We start from the raw sequence: 20,478 nt of genomic DNA on the forward strand, positions 1-20,478 counted from the left end.
TACCATATGTGGTGGAAGTGCAAGGTGGTAAAAGAATTCTGAGAAATGCTATATAATGAATTGGAAAAAAAACAATGTTTAAAATAACTTTTGTTAAAAAACCAGAAGCTTTTTTTAGGTGCAGAAATACTAAAGGAGCACAAAAGACTGTTTCTGTACGCAACGACAGCTGCATGGATGCTCTTAGCCTCAGAGATGGAAGGAAGACAAAGTTCCCACCAGACAGAAATGGCAGACCAAATGGATGGACTATGCAAAGATGGTGAAAATGACAGGGAAAATCAGAAACCAGGAAGACCAGAATTTCAACAAAGAACGGGGGAAATTTATAATTTACCTTGGAGATCACTGTAAACACTTGAACTCTTTAGCAGGATTTGAATAACCCTTGCGGTGTAACAGGTACTAGGGTACTTAAAATTTGGAGTGGCTTAAAATATGCAGCGGAAAAGGACTAACGATGGAACAGTGGGGGGAAGAAGCCCAGAGATTCGGGTGAATCTTTGTTTTTTTACCTTTTTATTACTTACGACTTTGAAAGTAAATTTTAATTTGTAAAACCAAATAAAAAATTATTATACAGCGGTACCTTGGGTTAAGTACTTAATTCGTTCCAGAGGTCTGTACTTAATCTGAAACTGTTCTTAACCCGAAGCACCACTAAATTAATGGGGCCTCCTGCTGCCGCCGCGCCGCCGGAGCACGATTTCTGTTCTCATCCTGAAGCAAAGTTCTTAACCTGAAGCACTATTTCTGGGTTAATGGAGTCCATAACCTGAAGCGTATGTAACCCGAGGTACCACTGTACAAAAAAGAGATCTTCACCTGTAGCACTGGGATCATCTTGACCTGCTCCTCCAACTGGCGCAGCTTCTTCAAGGCTACGGCCATCTGCTCCCGGACATGCTGGAGGTGCCCTGGCGTTGGGGAGACTGGGGTGGAGAGTCCTGAGCCGATGGGCGTGAACTGCCCAGGGGCGCCTTGCTGTGAGCCATTGTAGGAAGTCTGGCGGGAAAGGCACTGGCTTCCCACCAAGGAGCTTGTTGATCCAGATATGCTGCTGTGGAGGCTCCCGAGACCCCCTGCCCTGGTCCTTTCTCCATCTCCAGAATCCGCCTGGTCTTCTAGCTTCTTCCTGGCATCCAGCAAGGTCTTCTCCACGCGGGCATTGAAGCTGCCGGGCGTGGCGTACTGTGGGTAGAAGCTGCGCCCGCAGTAGGAATAGGAGGAGTGGCGGCTATCCATGCTGGCGTTGGAGCAGAGGGACTCGGTGGAGGTCCACCATGAGCCGGTGTAACCATAGCCTCTTGGCAGGGAGCTGTAGCGTGGTCGGCGGTGGACCGGAATGCGCTTGATGGTGTGGCCCTTCTCAATGTCATCCACATATTTGAGGAAGTCCAGGTCCAGGCGGTAGCCATAGGGAGTCTCCACAGAATAGGGTAAGTCCTGCTCCTTCCCATGGAAGGCCGTAGCAGAGGCGGGATTGGCCTTCCCTGCAATAGCACAGGGGGGAAGAGATCAGCTTAAAACATTCCTTTGTTTTTGTAATTAGTTGAGTACCCTTGAGAATGCACTGATCATCTGATCATACATGAAGAAATTGGGACCATCATGTCCTGGCTCAACAAACATACCTGAAGGAGCATCTCCACCCCCATTGAGCAGCCGGACACTGAGGTCCAGCTCCGAGGGCCTCCTGGCGGTTCCCTCCCTGCGAGAAGTGAGGTTACAGGGAACCAGGCAGAGGGCCTTCTCGGTAGTGGCACCCACCCTGTGGAAAGCCCTCCCATCAGATGTCAAGGAAATAAACAACTATCATGTACTAACTTTGGAGCAATTAAGACGTTTATAATTTTTCAGTGGCACCACAGGAGTTCTTCCACCGGCAAGTGGCGCCAGTTTCAAACAAGTGAAGGATGGGTGAAAATGACAATTTTGATATCTCTCAGTTCTCATTTTCCCAGTCTGAAGTTCACTTCACATTTCCACCTCAGTCTGCAATTTTTTATTTTAAAAGTCATCAGCATTTCTCCTAAAATAGGTAAAGGTAAAGGTACCCCTGCCCATACGGGCCAGTCTTGACAGACTCTAGGGTTGTGCGCCCATCTCACTCAAGAGGCCGGGGGCCAGCGCTGTCTGGAGACACTTCCGGGTCACGTGGCCAGCATGACGAAGCTGCTCCAGCGAACCGGCACCAGAGCAGCACACGGAAACACCATTTACCTTCCCGCTAGTAAGCGGTCCCTATTTATCTACTTGCACCCGGGGGTGCTTTCGAACTGCTAGGTTGGCAGGCGCTGGGACCAAACAATGGGAGCGCACCCCGCCGTGGGGATTCGAACCGCCGACCTTTCGATCAGCAAGCCCTAGGCGCTGAGGCTTTTACCCACAGCGCCACCCGCATTTCCTAAAATACTCATTTTCTAATGCATGTTCTCCAAACATATACAGTGGTGCCTCGCAAGACGAAAAGAATCCGTTCCGCGGATTAGCGCTATTAGCGCTATTGGCAGTTTAAGGGCTATTAACGCCTATTAAAGGCTTAAGGGATTAGCGGTTTTGCTGCTAAAAGGCTTTTAGCAGCTTAGCGCTTCAGAAAAAGGGGTTTTGGAGCGGAAAAAACCCTCAAAAATTTTCGTCAATTTTCGTCTTGCGAAGCAAGCCCATAGGGAAATTCGTCTTGCAATGCGCCTCTGAAAATGGGAAACCCTTTCGTCTTGCGGGTTTTCCATCTTGCGAGGCATTCGTCTTGCGGGGCACCACTGTAGTATTTTTGTATGCTGCTTTCACTAATAGGCGCATTTCTATGTACTCTTCACGGAGTATTTTACATTTTTCATTTACATACACTGGTCAGTGACCGAAATAAATCTATTCTGTCATTTCTGTACAATTTATTTGAATGGGAAAATCTGGAGGAATGTGAATTTTGAAAGATGGCGGTGTTTTGGAATGTGTGAATTACCGTATTTTTCCATGTATAAGACGCCCCCTAATTTTGGGGACTCAAAATTAAGACAATGCACTATGCACTATCCGTGTATAAGACGACCCCTTATTTTAAACTTCAAAAATTTAGGAAAAAATATAGTCTTATACACGGAAAAATATGGTAAGTGGATTTGCCTTTGAGTGCAAACGTACTCTTATTTCTCCCCATATGTAGGGGTTTGAAGTCTGTAGGCTGTATTTCCCTCTGTTGTGTGTGTGTGTTGAATTTCTGTTTTCTTGGCAAATCAGCAAGTCTTTCATCTTCTTTTTCTTCTTTTTACACAACTATAGAAAAAGCCAATTGATATTTGCTAAAGAGCGGGTTTTCCCAGCATAAAGCGGTGGGAGAAGCAGAAGTGGGGACCAACCCCACACATTAAGAGATTATTTTGAAGCCTCAGCTTATTTCTCTACAACTGTCCTAGGTGCCAAAACAGCTGATGACAGCGGAATGCCTACAATAGTTCAGGTGACCGCCATGCCTCAGTAGATTCTCTTGTTTCTAGTATGGTACTGCTTTTGTGTGGAGGCTCAAGATGCATCACACATTTTCGAGAAGCAGCATAAAATATTTTTAAAATCAAATTACAGAAGTTACGAAATCCACAGGGAAAACTGTAAAATGGTGTACACAGACTCTGGTGCGCAGGACTTTTCAGGGCCACAATACACAGCTGCATTTCTTAATTTTGGGAACATGGGGTGGAGTGTGCGATTATGGGGACTGCCCTGATGAGCCCCTGTACTTCAGAATATACTGCTACTGCTTCCTATCAACCTCTGCATCAGATACCCTCTCCCTATCAAATCTAGGAAATGGATCTTCAAAATTTTATCTGAGGGTTGGCCTTACATCACATCCAGCAGGCCTGATGCCCCATCTTGCAGCTTTATCTGTCCAAATGGAAAGTGTTCACACACATGCACACATACCTGGGAAAGCAGTGGTCTCCATGTGCAGAACCTGTGCCATTCTTGAATTTTGGCCCCAGTTCAAAGTGTATGTCCAAAGCAACAAGGAAGCCCTTTCAGAGTACAGCAAGAAGCCACACAGCCTGTGAAGAAAAGTAAGTTAAATCCACATGTGCCAGATATGAGACTATATTATGAGGCAGCCTATCTTTGTTGGTTGAAGGAATGGATGACATTAGAGAATTCACATATTTTAGACTTAGAAGGTCATGACAATATTTTTCATTGGCATGCTTATTTCTGGTATGAAAAGGTGACAGTTCATAAAGGATTTACAAATCATATAATCAGGAAAATTATTCCATTGTTGAACGATGGAAGTCATTGTTACGGGAGGCAGTGAGGGCCACCAACCTAGTTGGCTTTAAAAGAGGGTTAGGCAAATTCATTGAGGAGAGGGCAACTAGCCATGATGGTTATGCTCTGCCTCCACAGTTGGAAGAAGTATTGCTGCTGGAAACTGCAGGAGGGGACACGGCCCTTGTACTCAGATCCTGCTGCCAGGTTTCCCACAGGCATATGGCTAGCCTTCATTTTCAAATGAAGGCAAATGTCCTACAAATATGTAGAAAATAGTAAAAGAAAAAAGAAAAAGAAAGGTATAGGGCCCCTGTCCAGTCAAAGGCGACTATGGGGTTGCGCCACTCATCTTGCTTTCAGGCCAAGGGAGCCGGCATTTGTCCACAGACAGCTTTCCGGGTCATGTGGTCAGCATGACAAAACCACTTCTGGCACAACAGAAACACCATGACGGAAACCAGAGTGCATGGAAGAGCCGTTTACCCTCCCGCCACAGTGGTACCTATTTATCTACTTGCACTGGCGTGCTTTCAAACTGCTAGGTTGACAGGAGTTTGGACAGAGCAACAGGAGCTCACCCCGTCATGGGGATTCGAACCGCCGACCTTCTGATCGGCAAGCCCAAGATGCTTAGTGGTTTAGACCACAGCGCCACCCACGTCCCATGCAAGAAAAAAAGAGTAAATACTGGTGGGAAGGAGGACTGATTGGTACAGAGGCATGAGAACAGGAGGACACCAGGATCAACAACAGGGCAAGGAGCAGCAGCAGCAGGAGGAGGAGGAGGGCTGAATGGTATTTATTGTTTTCTAATGGTCAGCCAAATCTTAGTATTGTTAACATTTCTGGGGGAATCGCTGGGAAGCCATTAAAATTCTTTATCTCCTTATCCATTTTCTCCATTCTGGCCTCACATTCTCTGGTTGCAAAGCACAACCACAAGGAAGGGGGTGGCTGGGGAAGAGAGACTTCATTTGTGCGCTGTCTGTTCCCCCCGCCATCCCATGTCGGAACCCCCAGCCCAGCCCCAGAGCTGGGTCAGCAGATAGTCTTGCACTCCTTTCTTCCAGCTCCTTTGCCTGCCAAAACCTCAACGCCACTAGACGTTCCTGCTGCCTCAGCCCTGTTCCCACCACCCTGCTCCTTCCACGATCGAAGCCGAGGGCCTGGCAGATAGCGAGGGAGCACGAGCCTTCCCAGCCAGAATTCCTGTGTCAGAGCGAAGGAGGACCACAAAAATGAGCATCGAGAGCTGAGGCCTGGAGCGGGAGGTGCCACGACTTCAACTGCAGGCGGCTGGCCAAGAATGACTCTCTGACAAGGGAGGCTGTTGGGACTCCTCTGGTCTGAAAGCCCTAATCCCTGACAGGAGTAGGGGTTTGGAGAGGGAAACGAGCTCTGTGCATGCTCAGAGTCCCTTGCAAGTCCAGGCATCGTGCTCCCCGCTCCCTAACCTGCAGGCAAATAAAGGACCCCAAAGACTGGCTTGGACCCCCCCCTGCAGGCCCACTCCCCCCTGGATCTCTTTAATGGGATAGCCTAGTGTTTGGAGGGGCAGATGGAGACAAGAACCTGTCCTCCATCCAAGACAATGGACTGCTCCAATGCCCAACTCAGTTGTGATGACTGCTATGAGGTAGGCAAAACCACCGGGTTGGAGCCAATTGGTCTGGTGGACAAATTCCTACCCATCCCCATAAAACAGCAACCACCATAGCCACAGCAAAGTCCTTAACCATCAGTTTGAAGCAAGGGAGGAGGGGTGTGGAACCCAACAGGGAGATAAAGGTGGGGCCCCTGGTGAGGGCTGTTTAAATGGCCAGGGAGTGGACCTGAGGGAAACCTTCCTGCTCTGTTGGCTCTGCCCCCCACCCGACCCTGTGTCCTAGCCTGCTTCCCTATTTGCCAATCTGGTATGCAGGCTAGGATCTGGCTTCTGATAGGTGGCATGGGCTTAAGCCCCCGCCCCCTATTTGGAAGGGACACCAATGCCGCGATTCCCTTGTCTTGGAGGAGCCTCTGCCACCCCACAACACCGCTGCCCCAAAAGGCTGAACAGATTTACTCGTCATAGTAATTTCACGTGCTTTAGGGCTAAACCCTGGAGAGATCCATAATTACCGTACTATTTGGTGTAATAAGGTATGGCAACTACCTTGGATGGCACAAATTCCTGGAGTAGAGACGGTCTGTCGTCTGCAGTTAATCATGAGAGCTAAAAAGAACCACCCACAAGGGCACGGCAGAATAAGTGAGGGTGGGGAGAGCAGCTCCCCTCTCATGTGACTGGCATCACATGGAAGCGGAATACATGAATTGGTCTTTTGCAACACACACCATCTGAAAGGAGGTTCTGGCTGAGAGCTAGAACTGCATTTAACCAGCAATGTCATATTCAGGGGCGACGGGTGGAGAGAATGCAAGGATATGGCTTCACTGATCTGTGATTCCTGCATTGCAGGGGGATGAACTAAACGGGTCCCTTCCAACTCTACAATTCCATGACTCTATGATTCACGCTTACAAAGGAACATCCAGGAAACTTAAGAGGGCCAAATGCAAGCTGTACGTACCGTGTCTGCTGAGGTCAGATCCAGCTGGCATCATAGGCTGTCAAGTGACTGACAAATGGGCAGCTCCATCCCCTGTCAAATGTGGCCTGTTGAGTTGGCCACAACCTGATCTGGCCTGCTGGCCAAAAGTGGTTCCTCACTCCTAGACTGGAGTCCTGGGGCCAGTGGTGTAGCGTGGGGGGGTGCAGGGGGAGCCGGCCGCACCGGGCGCAACATCTGGGGGTTAGGGTTAGGGGGCGCAAATCCACGGGTCAGGGGGCGCAAATCCACGGGTTAGGGGGCACAAATTACTTGCCTTGCCCCGGGTGCTGACAACCCACGCTACGCCACTGCCTGGGGCTACTCACCACCCTGTCCGAAATGCATTGGTGGGGGCAAATGTCTTAGGAGCTCTCACTCCTATACAATAATCCCAGTTGGAGAGGAAATGTGAGTTTCCCTTCCCCTAAGGCCCTCCACTTCATTTGGGTGAATGAATGAGCAAAGCTTTGCTGCTCTAAAGAGGGAATGGGGAGCCACTTTATTACCGCACAAATATTCAAGGAGGAAGGGGCTAGCAATGCCTGTTAGATGCCCTGGCTGGGCACAGTGAGAGAGAGGTGGTCACATCAACAGGTCTGATGGTTGGATTCAACAGCTTTTCTCGGCAAGCAACAGCTGGCTCATCTCATCCGCACTGCTATCCAAACAGCCTGCAGCACAAAGCCATTACTCAGACACAGAAAGCAGCCAGATCCCACACATCTTCAGGCTGGGGAGGCGGGAGGGGGCACGATGTACTAAGTCATGGTGATGGCTTAAGAAGGAGTGAGGGGGCTTCATATCCCGGAGTCTTGCTGGAAGAACTCCAGTTGACCCTACTGCTGCCGGAGCAAATGACGGCATCCTTTCCAAACCAAAACCACCTGCAATCCCTTCCCTATTCTTGGTTTCTGGGGCTGGTGGAAATGCAACAAGCCTTTCCGAAAGAGGGGCTCGTGTGCTGTGATTTGGGATGCGGCCAGCCATTACATCACAGCCACGCCTTTTGGGCTGCGCAGGCAAGGTGCTTGGCCAGATGTGAAGAGGACGCATCTGGGAAATCTCTTGACAACTCTGCCTACCTCAACTCCAGTCTCGGAGGGTTTGCAACCCCACACCCTCCCGCATGGGCAGCCATAGTTCCTCTTTGTTTACTGGATGCCAGAAAAAGCTTGGCCTGTGGAATGTGAGCTGGCAAACGTTGTGTAAATGGGAAAAGGTGTGTGTGTGTGTGTGTGTGAGAGAGAGAGAGAGAGAGAGAGAGAGGAGGAGGAGGAGGAGGAGGAGGAGGAGGAGGAGTTTGGATTTGATATCCCACTTTATCACTACCCTAAGGAGTCTCAAAGCAGAAAAAATTGTCCTTTCCCTTCCTCCCCCACAACAAACACTCTGTGATGTGAGTGGTGCTGAGAGACTTTAAAGAAGTGTGACCGGCCCAAGGTCACCCAGCAGCTGCATGTGGAGGAGCGGGGAGACGCGAACCCGGTTCCCCAGATTACGAGACTACCGCTCTTAACCACTACACACACCGAGAGACAGAGATAGAAAGAAACAGCCTAGGCAGCAAAGCAAATGATAGAACCACAGTAGTCCTTGTTCTCCGTAAGGCCTGGTCTACAGGTTGATGGGGAAGGTAAGCAAAAAGATGCCAGTGGGGGGGGGGAGATGAGCAAAGCAAACATACCAAGAGTTTGAATTTTGTCAAAGTTCTCATTTATTTAGAAAGGATGCTGAGAAAAAAAAAATATAATGACAGCTCTTACGTCATCACAGGTATGAGTTCCAGGCAGGCTCAGCCTCTCTTTTTGGACAGCTGCATATTCCTACATTGCAGGGGGGTGGACTAGACTCTAGAACTCTGTGAATCTAGAATCAACTACCGGTAATAACTGAAAGGAGGAGATGCAATATTGGAGTGTCATGGTGTGCTCCCCAAGCCAGGAATAGGATCCAGGAATACTGGATGTTTATGTGTTTTAATCCATCCTTCTGTGATTGCTGAACTACAGCTGCCTTTCCAGACACAGAAGAAGATTCAGTCACAATTCTCAGCTTTGCTAGTATTGCAGAGCCTGGGGCAGCCAGCCAGCCAGCCAGCCAGCCAGCCAGCCATCCACTTGGCTCTAAACCCCCAGCTCTTCTTCCTAACCTTCACAGAGGCGAATATTGCCAGCAGGGTCTCTGGCCCAGCTGACTGTGAACAAATCTCACTCCCTTAAATGCAGGAGCATAGCGTGGAAAGAATTTCGGCCTGGTGGCACATTTAGTCCCGTATTATATCAGCAAAGCATCTGTAGCCCAGGGAAAAGAGGGCTGCTTCCCATGCAAGCCAAGACAGCCATGAGGTTTCTTTCCAGAGCTGTAGCCAGGCAGACCTGCAACTCCTAGCAAAATTCCATGCGGTTTGGTCACACACAAACACCCACCAGAGCCACTGCCAGGGATCTGGAAAGTCTGAGGCAGGCAGGGGAGGGGACACTGAGTCATGGTTACGGATTTCATGCTTCTAAAACCATGCAACAAGCATTTGACCTCATGCAATAGGTTTCGGTTTGAGATGTCGGTTCTACTTGGCTTGAAAGGAACCAGCCTGTGGAGGTGGCTATAGGAAGGGACTCACATGTCAAACCTGGGGACTCTGCCCTGAAAGTGGGAAGGAGGCTGAGCCAAGGTTGCGCCCAAAGCAGACCTTGGAGAACATTCACACATAAGCTCTACTGTCTGCCTATGAAGCCACTATGCCCCGTATGGAACTAAGTGCTCATATCCACAACTTGTACTGTCATCAAAGCCTGACAGGCCTCATAGTACCGGCTCATCCTTGAAGTACGTGAAAGAGTGCATCTGAGCACACAAAGAGCACATATCCTAATTACCAGAGGCGTACCTAGGCTCCCTTGTGTCCTTGGAAAGTACCTCCACGGCTGGGACAGACCATGGACCAAAAACTCAAAAAGGATGCTTTTTGCTGCATTTGACTCCCTCCATGGCCATTGCGGTTGGGTCTGCTCTGCTCGGTCTCACCTCCTTTTCCTCTGTCAGACTGTCTGTCTGAGCACGCAGGCAGGTGGGCTCCTAGCCACTTTGAGCCAGAGTGTATATTGTTTTTGCTCCCCGATGGGCCTGGGCCCTTGCTGGGGGCCAACCTGCCCAAACCATGGCAACGGCCCTGATAATGAATGAGTGTTTGGAGTACATTTCCAGGTTAGGGAAATGTGCTTTCGAGGTTTCCTTGAGCCTTGGCACTACTCTATTTACAAATTAACCACTGCATTGTGACTCTACCCTGACATGGCAGGAAGGACTAGGCTATCCAATGCACTGAGAGAGAGAAGATCATCACAGAATCATAGAATCGTAGAGCTGGAAGGGACCCCATGGGTAATCTAGTCCAAGCCCCTGCAATGCAGGAATCACAGCTAAAGCATCCATGACAGATGGCCATCCAACCTCTGCTTAAAGGTAAAGGTAAAGGGACCCCTGACCATTAGGTCCAGTCACGGACAACTCTGGGGTTGCGGCTCTCATCTCGCTTTATTGGCCGAGGGAGCCGGCGTACAGCTTCTGGGTCATGTGGCCAGCATGACTAAGCCGCTTCTGGCGAACCAGAGCAGCACATGGAAACGCCGTTTACCTTCCTGCCAGAGTGGTACCTATTTATCTACTTGCACTTCATGCTTTTGAACTGCTAGATAGGCAGGAGCTGGGACTGAGCAACACGAGCTCACCCCGTCGCAGGGATTCGAAGCCCTAGGCTCTGTGGTTAAACCCACAGTGCCACCCGTGTCCCTAACCTCTGCTTAAAAACCTCCAATTAAGGAGAGTTCATCACCTCCCAAAGGAGTCTGTTCCACTGTCGAACAGCTCTTACTGTCTGAAAGTTCTTCCTGATGTTTAGTCAGAATCTCCTTTCTTGTAATTTGAATCCATTGGTTCGAGCCCTACCCTCCAGAGCAGCAGAAAACAAACTTGCTGCATCTTCCATGTGACAACCCTTTAGCTATTTGAAGATGGCTAACATTTCGCCTCTCAGTTTTCTCTTTTCCAGGCTAAAGATATCCAACTCTCTCAACCATTCCTCACAAGGCTTGGTTTCCAGACCCTTCATCATCTTGGTCGCCCTCCTCTGCACATGTTCCAGTTTGTCAATACAGTGGTGCCCCGCAAGACGAATGCCTCACAAGACGAAAAACCCACAAGACGAAAGGGTTTTCCGTTTTGGAGGTGCTTCGCAAGACGAATTTCTCTATGGGCTTGCTTCGCAAGACTAAAATGTATTGCGATTCTTGAGGGGGTTTTTCGCTCCCCAACCCCTTTTTCTAAAGCGCTAAGCTGCTAATAGCCTTTTAGCAGCTAATCCGCTAATCCCTTAAACCTTTAATAGCCGTTAATAGCCCTTAAACTGCTAATAGCGCTAATAGCGCTAATCCGCTAATGGGCTTGCTTTGCAAGACGAAAAAATCGCAAGACGAAGAGACTCGCAGAACGGATTCTTTTCGTCTTGCAAGGCACCACTGTATCCTTCTTAAATTGTGGTCCCAGAACTGGACACAGGACTCAAGGTGGGGTCTGGCCAAGGCAGAACAGAGAAAGCCAACCTGTTTAGCTTATACAATCAGTTAAGTCAACGTAAGTTGTCCCATGACAACACTTCATTCTCCAATTTGCTTCCATGACCAAGAAGAACCGTTCTTCCCAGAGAGTTCAAAGCGTGATGAGCAATCAGATAAGCAACTTCAGGGTTATCTTGCAAAATGCAAAGCCAGGTGAAGTTCAGAATGAGTTAACAGTGACCTTGGGCTGCCAGCTGCACAAACAGAGCATGCCAAATTGATTCGGGTGGGCCAGGAAAACACGTGGTAGGCAGAGTTTGCAAGTGAGTACACAGCAAGAGTACAGTGTTTTGCACCATGACGAAACCTCACATATAACGAGTTTTACTTTTGAAGAGAGGGGGGAAATTGTGCCGCAGAAGTGAAAAGGAAGTGTGTTTGCAACTTACAAAATAAATAAATACGAAAGCTGACTAGTGTGGTGATGGGCTAATTGGGGAGAAGGACTGAAACATGCTATTCTGTACATGCGTGTTCACACACATGGTCTACATGGCATTTGGAACTCCTGGCAAACTCAGCATTTAAAAAAATGTCTCTGTAGACTATGTTTTTGTTGTAGCCAGCAGAGAACTGCAAGCCTGCCTTGTAGTAAGGGCTTCTTCATTCTACTGTACCCCATACATGAGCCCTTTTCTGATAGTTATTGAAGATGACATCATAGCCCAAAGTGCCTATGACATTGGACAGGCGCAGTTCAGGAAATTTTGGCAAGCAAGGCTGCTTGACCTGTTGAAAGAGATCACAGGTCCAAATCTTGAAGGGCTGTTTCCAGCTATTTGGAGAAGAGAAGGAGAGAGAGAGAAAGATGAAAGAAGATGCGGTTTCAAAAGAGGAGGAACAGAGCACTGATATGAAGAGGGACCTGAATCTGTTCTCAGGACTATTCATCACTTTCCATTCACAAACAGGAGATCAAAGGGACTTCAAACACAAACACAATCTCTGGCTACCTTCTATTTCAGCACCCAGTGAACTCTGATGCAAAGTCTTATGACGAAGCATCTCTTTTTTGCAGCAAACAGCAATGCTTGCCCCAAGAGTGATGCAGCAGTTGCTGTTTATTCTCTGTTGGTAAATTTGTGCAAGTTTGACACTGCTAGAAATTTTCATAAGTGTGCCAAGGTAGGTCTCCTTGCCAGGCACCAGCAGTCAAGCAAACTTATATCATTCAGGATGTGCATAAGAAAGACAGCTTGCAGAGATGTGTTCAAGAGAATAGGGGTGCAAGCGTAGAGAGATTCTCTCAGCATGGCTCTTTACCAACTGACTTCTTAAGAACTGATCCTTAAACCAAGACTGAACTGCTTGGGTTCCTTACAGAGAAAATCTCAAAGCGTACCTGCAGAAGCTCATGACCAGCAAACATGGATAGCGAGTCATTTTGAAATATCAGCCATTTCAACATGGGTAATGTTGTCCCATGCAACTATGAATAAGTCCATTCGAGAATAAATGCTCCTAGCCTAGCATGGGATGTTGCTGCCGCTGCCATCACTCATGGCTGCTCAAGATTCCTGATACAGTCTTTGCCTTTTGAGTCTTTCTGTAGATTCCCACCAAGCTACTGCTGGAGGGCTTTGGTACTGGGAAGGACCATAGATACTAAGCTGCATTAACTATAGTTAGTATCTAACTATAGATACTAAGCTGCCGTCCTTCGTATTCATCCAATATCACAACTAGTAAATGGAGATGACCAGTTCACAGGATGGGAAATGCAAAATATGCTTCAAAACGGCTCTTTTGGTATGTATTAGAGCTAGGCTGAGTTAGCTTAGGGCTCGTCCACACTGCTGCTTGCCCCATGCCAAGAAAACTTGACACAGCAGCTAAAAAAGCCAATGCAATTCTGGGCTGCATCAATAGGAGTATAACATCTAGATCAAGGGAAGTAATAGTGCCACTGTATTCTGCTCTGGTCAGACCTCACCTGGAGTACTGTGTCCAGTTCTGGGCACCACAGTTCAAGAAGGACACTGACAAACTGGAACGTGTCCAGAGGAGGGCAACCAAAATGGTCAAAGGCCTGGAAACGATGCCTTATGAGGAACGGCTAAGGGAGCTGGGCATGTTTAGCCTGGAGAAGAGGAGGTTAAGGGGTGATACGATAGCCATGTTCAAATATATAAAAGGATGTCACATAGAGGAGGGAGAAAGGTTGTTTTCTGCTGCTCCAGAGAAGCGGACACGGAGCAATGGATCCAAACTACAAGAAAGAAGATTCCACCTAAACATTAGGAAGAACTTCCTGACAGTAAGAGCTGTTCAACAGTGGAATTTGCTGCCAAGGAGTGTGGTGGAGTCTCCTTCTTTGGAGGTCTTTAAGCAGAGGCTTGACAACCATATGTCAGGAGTGCTCTGATGGTGGTTCCTGCTTGGCAGGGGGTTGGACTCGATGGCCCTTGTGGTCTCTTCCAACTCTATGATTCTATGATTCTATGAAAACACGGGTCCAAGAGGTTTACCATTTGCCCTGCCACTTTTCCTGGGGAAACCCTCTCTTTACTGCTGAATCAGACCAAACATCAATCCATGGAAAAGGGCATTGACATTTGCTCTAATTCAGATGTAAAGAGCAGGTTTTCCCAGGGGAAAGTGACAGGCAGGACAAGAAGTGTAGACGAGTCCTTTATTATTGTTCTTCTGTTTTGTAATTCCCAACAGTACTTTGCTAATTGTATTCATTTGCTGGAATATGGGCTCTTTTTATGCTGCTACTTTAAAGTATTTTTTTAAATTAAGCTATTTCTTGGATACCGGTGTGGTCTTTTAGAAAAAGCCTTGGTATCGGATCCAGTTCCTTGGCCTCCAGGTGAAATAGCTACTGAGTAGTTTTTGTGAGCTTGAGGTTCAAGCACAGAGAGTCAAGGTTTTTAAGCTCTTGTCCCTATGAATCTCAAGTGATTGCCAATAATGTTCTCTGGTCCAGAATGGTTGGACTACAGAAGTAGTGGCAGCTATATTACCTTGCAGCAGGGTTGGTTTTCAACTCTGGTCACTTTAAAAAAATAAAATGGTAAAGGACCCCTGGATGGTTAAGTCCAGTCAAAGGTGACTATGGGGTGAGGTGCTCATCTCGCTTTTTAGGACAAGGAAGCCGGCGTTTGTCCACAGACAACTTTCCAGGTCAAGTGGCCAGCATGACTAAACAGCTTCTGGCACAAGCAGCAGTACCTATTTATCTACTTGCACTGGTGTGCTTTCAAACTGCTAGGTTGGCAGGAGCTGGGACAGAGCAACGGGAGCTCACCCCATTGCAGGGACTCAAACCACTGACCTTCCGATCAGCAAGCCCAAGCAGTTCAGTGGTTTAGACCACAGCACCATCCACTCCTTACGGTCAGTTAGCACATGCTAAACCAACAACGGCCAGCTTCCAGGATTTGGGGACCCCAGTCCTTGACAGACATGGTTAGCTTTGTAATATTTAATGTATTTTGTAATATAATGAATCTACTAATTTCTTCTGCTGCTACAGATGAAGATCTTAATCCTACCTATTTCCTCTGTACACTCCTGTTTTGTCAGCATTTCCTTTGTTTACCAAGGTATTTAATTCTGACTCTCCAAATCAATATGTAATGTTTTCAATAAAACATTTTTCAACTGGTGTTTCGAGGGGAAGTTATCATTACAGGATGGGGGAAAGGTTTTCTTTTTAACGTGACAAGATAAGTAGTATTGACTGCAAAGCAGTGAAGGAATAGAATGCTAAAACAAGCCTTATTGTGCATAATTTAAAATTTCCCATGAACTTTACTTACTTATTTCTCAGTAAAGGAAGGAAGAAAAAAAGAACACAACAATGATTTATTTATTTTTTAAAAAAACTATTAAAACTGCAAGTATTTAAACTTTAAAAGTACATAAAGAATTTGTGTTGAAGAAATGATGGGGAAGACAAGTTGTTTGTGTGTGGGGGGGGGGGAACCCTACTCTAGTCATGAGACTCTGACTCAGGTGACTATTTTCACTTGCTAGCAATACTAATATAACCAAGCATATAAGCACATTTGAAACACAGGGAAGTCTCATAGCTGAGTAAAGACACAGTAGAGATTCCTGCATTGCAGGAATAGCTGAAACTTGGGGTCCCTTCCAACTCTACGATTCTATGACTCCAAACTAACATGTATGAGGCAGAAAATAATTGCACGATAGACTAAGCAATCATGTGACAGAAAACTTATCATGTTTTAAGCTGATTGGCTCTACTGGCTCATTGCTAGAAAAGGAGGAATCAAGAATGGGACACACCAGCAGTACTCCCAGATGGGATGGGATGTGGGTGGCGCTGTGGTCTAAACCACTGAGCCTCTTGGGCTTGCCAATCAGAAGGTGGGAGGTTCGACGGGTTGAGCTTCTGTTCCTCGGTCCCAGCTCCTGCCAACCTAGCAGTTCAAAAGCATCCCAGTGCAAGTAGATAAATAGGTACCGCTGCAGCGGGAAGGCAAACGGCATTTCCGTGCACTCTGGCTTCCATCACAGTGTTCTGTTGTACCAGAAGCGGTTTAGTCATGCTGGCCACATGACCTAGAAAGCTGTCTGTGGACAAACGCCGGCTTCCTTGTCCTAAAAAGCGAGATGAGCGCCACTACCCCATAGTCACCTTTGATGGGACTTAACTATCCAGGGGTCCTTTACCTTTACCCAGTGCTTTTTTCTGGGGGGACTCAGGGGTACGCATACCCCTAAACATTTTGTGAATCTAAGTTTGGCCTCATTGAGGGGCAGTACTTCAATATGGTTTTCCCAGTAGTGATGTATGGAAGTGAGAGCTGGACCACAAGGAAGGCTGATCGCCGGAGAATTGATGCTTTTGAATTATGGTGCTGGAGGAGATTCTTGAGAGTCCCATGGACTGCAAGAAGATCAAACACATCCATTCTTAAGGAAATCAGCCCTGAGTGCTCACTGGAGGGACAGATCCTGAAGCTGAGGCTTCAAGACTTTGGCCACCTCATGAACAGAGAAGACTCCCTGGAAAAGACCCTGATGTTGGGAAAGATGGAGGGCACAAGGAGAAGGGGACGAGATAGTTGGACAGTGTTCTCGAAGCTACCAACATGAGTCTGACCAAACTGCGGGAGGCAGTGGAAGACAGGAGTGCCTGGCGTGCTCTGGTCCATGGGGTCACAAAGTGAGAGTACCCCTAAACCTTTTTTTAAAAAAAGAAAAAAGCACTGCTTTTACCTTTACTCCCAGATCACACAGATAGGCTCAATTCACTTTCAACACTGAAAGACAAGGGAGCTTGAACAGAACAATTTCTGAGATGTTCCGATGTGGGGACAATAACTCATGAAGAAACAAATACTTGAACCCCTTCCTGTGCTGGACTGGATGACACAAGAAAAAAATTATGTTTGATCTCTACTCCAAAGGTTCAAGATGTGTGCTCTGAACCAATTTGAGATGGATGTTATAGAAACTGTTTGTGTCAGAAGAATGAACAGCACGGCACAAAAGAGAATGACATTTTTTCAGGTTGCATCAACCAGAAGTCTCATTGCCAGACGTTGGAAATTAGACTATAATAACTCAGCTCCGGGAAGACTTCTTTGGAGTGCTGTGCTCGTTTCTGGGAATCCCAGTTCAAAGAGTGCTACAAGACTGGTACTAAACAGCAGTCTAAATCACAGATTCTTTGAGAAACAGCTGAAAGAAATGGCTATGCAAAGTCTCAAGGCTGAAATAGCTAAGGACTAATAAAGTAGAGACATGCTACAAGAGACCAAAGACCCATCTGGTCCAGGTGCTCTCTTCCCCACAGATTCCTACCACATGCCTTCAAAGAGATAGCTCAGTCGCTAGAGCATGAGACCCTCAGGGTTGTGGGTTCGAGCCCCACGTTGGGCAAAAAAATTCCTGCATTGCAGGGGGTTGGACTAGATGACCCTTGTGATCCCTTCCAACCCTACAATTCTATGATCAGGGCCGTCTTTAGCATATGCACCGCTGGGGTGCAAAGATCCGCCCAGCACCCCCATATTTTGACACGACTCAGTCATTAGAAAGGGATTCCTATCTACAAAACAACAACAACAATGAGAGCTAAGAAGTTTTAGAAGGCAGGCATTATAGTCTCTTAGGGCTCCTGCCTGATCACGCAGGTGGCCTTTTTCTGCACCTTTTCCAGCGATGCAATACTCTTTTTCAGAAGTGATGGCCAGAACTGTACATAGCACCCCGTGTGGTTTTGCAAAGACAAATGCGAAAGAACAATGATTCAGCCAATTGGTATTCACCAAAGTTTCTGAGCTACAAGAAGGAAGATTTGACTCAGTCATTAGAAAGGGATTCCTAGCTACAAAACAACAACAACGAGAGCTAAGAAGTTTTAGAAGGCAGGCATTATAGTCTCTTAGGGCTTCTCCAACTCTAAGGTGCAATACGCATCATAGCCCCTTTTGTTTGCTAAGTCACTGTAGTGGTATTTTCCAAATAGGCAGGTCACACATACAATTCTATGAGTTGGAAGAGACCCAAAAGTCATCTAGTCCAATTCCTGCAATGCAGAAATCTCAACTAAAGCATCCCAGATAGATGTCCATCCAGGTAAAGGTAAAGGTAAAGGTACCCCTGCCCGTACGGGCCAGTCTTGACAGACTCTAGGGTTGTGCACCCATCTCACTCAAGAGGCCGGGGGCCAGCGCTGTCCGGAGACACTTCCAGGTCACGTGGCCAGCGTGACATCGCTGCTCTGGCGAGCCAGAGCCGCACACGGAAACGCTGTTTACCTTCCCGCTAGTAAGCCGTCCCTATTTATCTACTTGCACCCGGGAGTGCTTTCGAACTGCTAGGTTGGCAGGCGCTGGGACCGAGCAACGGGAGCGCACCCCGCCGCGGGGATTCAAACCACCGACCTTTCAATCGGCAAGCCCTAGGCGCTGAGGCTTTTACCCACAGCGCCACCCGCGTCCCGGTGTCCATCCAACCTGTCCTTAAAAACCTCCAAGGAAAGAGAGTCCACCACTGTCAGGTGATGGTATGTTTGCTCGAGAGCAAACAGGCAAGACTCCAACCTGTCTTTTCCAGGCTTTATTATCTGTACAAACTATCTCACAGTGCAGAGCGTCACAAGTCCATGTCTGCTCAGTCACTAGCAGAATCTGGGAGTGGGCAGTCCTTATACCTTCCCCAGCATAACAGTTGTGTGACCCCATCCTCCTCTCTCTGCGCGCAAACCTACTTCGCAACGTGGGCGCTGGCAAAGGGGGACTTGCCTCCCCTCCCCTTTGCTCAGGCTTGGTGTTGAGGCTCTCCCTAGCATCTTCTGAACCCTGCGCCCCTTCCCCACTGGAGGAGGGGCTTCCCTCCTCGCAAGAGGAAGAACTGCTTCTCAAGATCTTCGGAGGCTCCCTGTAACACAACTGCTCTTCCACCTCTCGCCTCTGAGCAGACGGCAGTTCCCTGGCAACCACCTTCCACGGCAGCCTGTTCCACTCTTAAACAGCTCTTACCGTCCTGAAACACATATTCTTTGGATGTGGTTTGCAGCATGTTTGCCAAAAAGCTTGGCCATGATTAATGCTGCCAAAGCAAAACCAGCAGGAATCAATACCTTTCTTGCAGGTGCAGGCCCCAGCCAGGTCTCTCTCTCTCTCCATCCCCACCTCGGTGTCTCCCTCCCTCCAGATGCCACAGGGCCAGCCAACCCAAGAAGACAGAACTGGGCCAAAAGAAAGAAAGCAAAGCCAAGTTTTGGGGCAGGAAGCTGAGCAGGAGCCGGTAGCCTCAAAGGTGAGTCTGGCACCAAGACACAGAAGGAGCTCAGGAAGTGGAAGGGGCAAGCAGAATATAAAATGGAAGAATGGTATAAAGAGGTGTGGGATGTAGCTATTAGTGATAAAATAACATGTGCCATTAAGGTAAGGCAGGGAAATATGCAGGAGAAATGATTTTGAGGAGATAATGGAAGGTGTTTGTATAATTTGTACTGTTAAAAAGGAAAGTAGTCAAGCCATCGCAAGAGGTGTTGGAAATTTTTGGAGGTTGGATAGTTACAATGGCATGGTCTCGGTTGTGGGGTGCACATTTTTATTCTTATGTATTTATGATTATTACTTTTAAAAAAATGTATAAAATGTAAACAAAAGAATGAATAAAAAGTGGGGTGGGGAGAGAAGGTGCTCAGAGAGACCAGCCATACCCTCCAATATTTCTCTGATGAAAATAGGGACATCCTATTCTATATTAATAATAATTCTAATGTTATTATTTGTGCCCCACCCATCTGTCTGCCTTGCAACACATATAAAACCATAATAAAATATTAAATATTAAAAAACATATACAGGGCCACCTTCAGGTGTCTTCTAAAGGTTGTCTAGTTGCTTATATACTTGGTTCAGGGGTTGAAAATAGGGACGCCCTAAGGAAAAGTGGGACATTCTGGTATCAAATCAGAAAATGGGACGGCTTATGTAAATCTGGGAGTGTCCTTGGAAAATAGGGACACTTGGAGGGTCTGGACCAGGGGTCAGCAAACTTTTTCAGCAGGGGGCCGGTCCACTGTCCCTCAGACCTTGAGGGGGGCTGGACTATATTTGGGGCGGGTGGGAATGAACGAATTCCTATGCCCCACAAATAACCCAGAGATTTATTTTAAATAAAAGGACACATTCTACTCATGTAAAAACATGCTGATTCCTGGACTGTCTGCGGGCCAGATTTAGAAGGCGATTGGGCCGGATCTGGCCCCCAGGCCTTAGTTTGGCTATCCATGGTCTGGCCCAATCGCCTTCTAAATCCGGCCTGCGGACAGTCCAGGAATCAGTGTGTTTTTACATGAGTAGAATGTGTGCTTTAATTTAAAATAAATCTCTGGGTTATTTGTGGGGCATAGGAATTCGTTCTTTTTTTCTTTTCTTCCAAAATATAGTCCAGCCCCCCACAAGGTCTGAGGGACAGTGGACCGGCCCCCTGATGAAAAAGTTAGGATAAGCCCCTAACCCAACAGTCAAAACGATACCCAGTTGCAAGGCTGTGTGCAGCTGGAGGTC

General features: G+C 47.5%; 1 protein-coding gene across 6 annotated transcripts in view; it reads right to left on the minus strand.

Moving 5' to 3' along the window:
- The window catches only part of KANK2 (KN motif and ankyrin repeat domains 2), a 79,307-nt gene that overhangs the window by 15,490 nt on the left and 43,339 nt on the right, over positions 1 to 20,478 (minus strand). For all 6 annotated transcript variants that reach the window (XM_083419650.1, XM_083419651.1, XM_083419653.1 and 3 more), the window contains 2 exons: positions 3,925 to 4,046; positions 826 to 1,493 (listed from right to left, as the gene is read on the minus strand). In XM_083419650.1, the coding sequence (XP_083275776.1) occupies positions 826 to 1,493; positions 3,925 to 3,964 (708 nt within the window). In that variant the 5' untranslated portion in view covers positions 3,965 to 4,046. The remainder of the gene's footprint in view (positions 1 to 825; positions 1,494 to 3,924; positions 4,047 to 20,478) is intronic.

The sequence above is a fragment of the Podarcis tiliguerta genome (assembly GCF_965153285.1).
Source record: "Podarcis tiliguerta genome assembly, chromosome: 17".
In the NCBI taxonomy this organism is placed as follows: domain Eukaryota; kingdom Metazoa; phylum Chordata; class Lepidosauria; order Squamata; family Lacertidae; genus Podarcis; species Podarcis tiliguerta.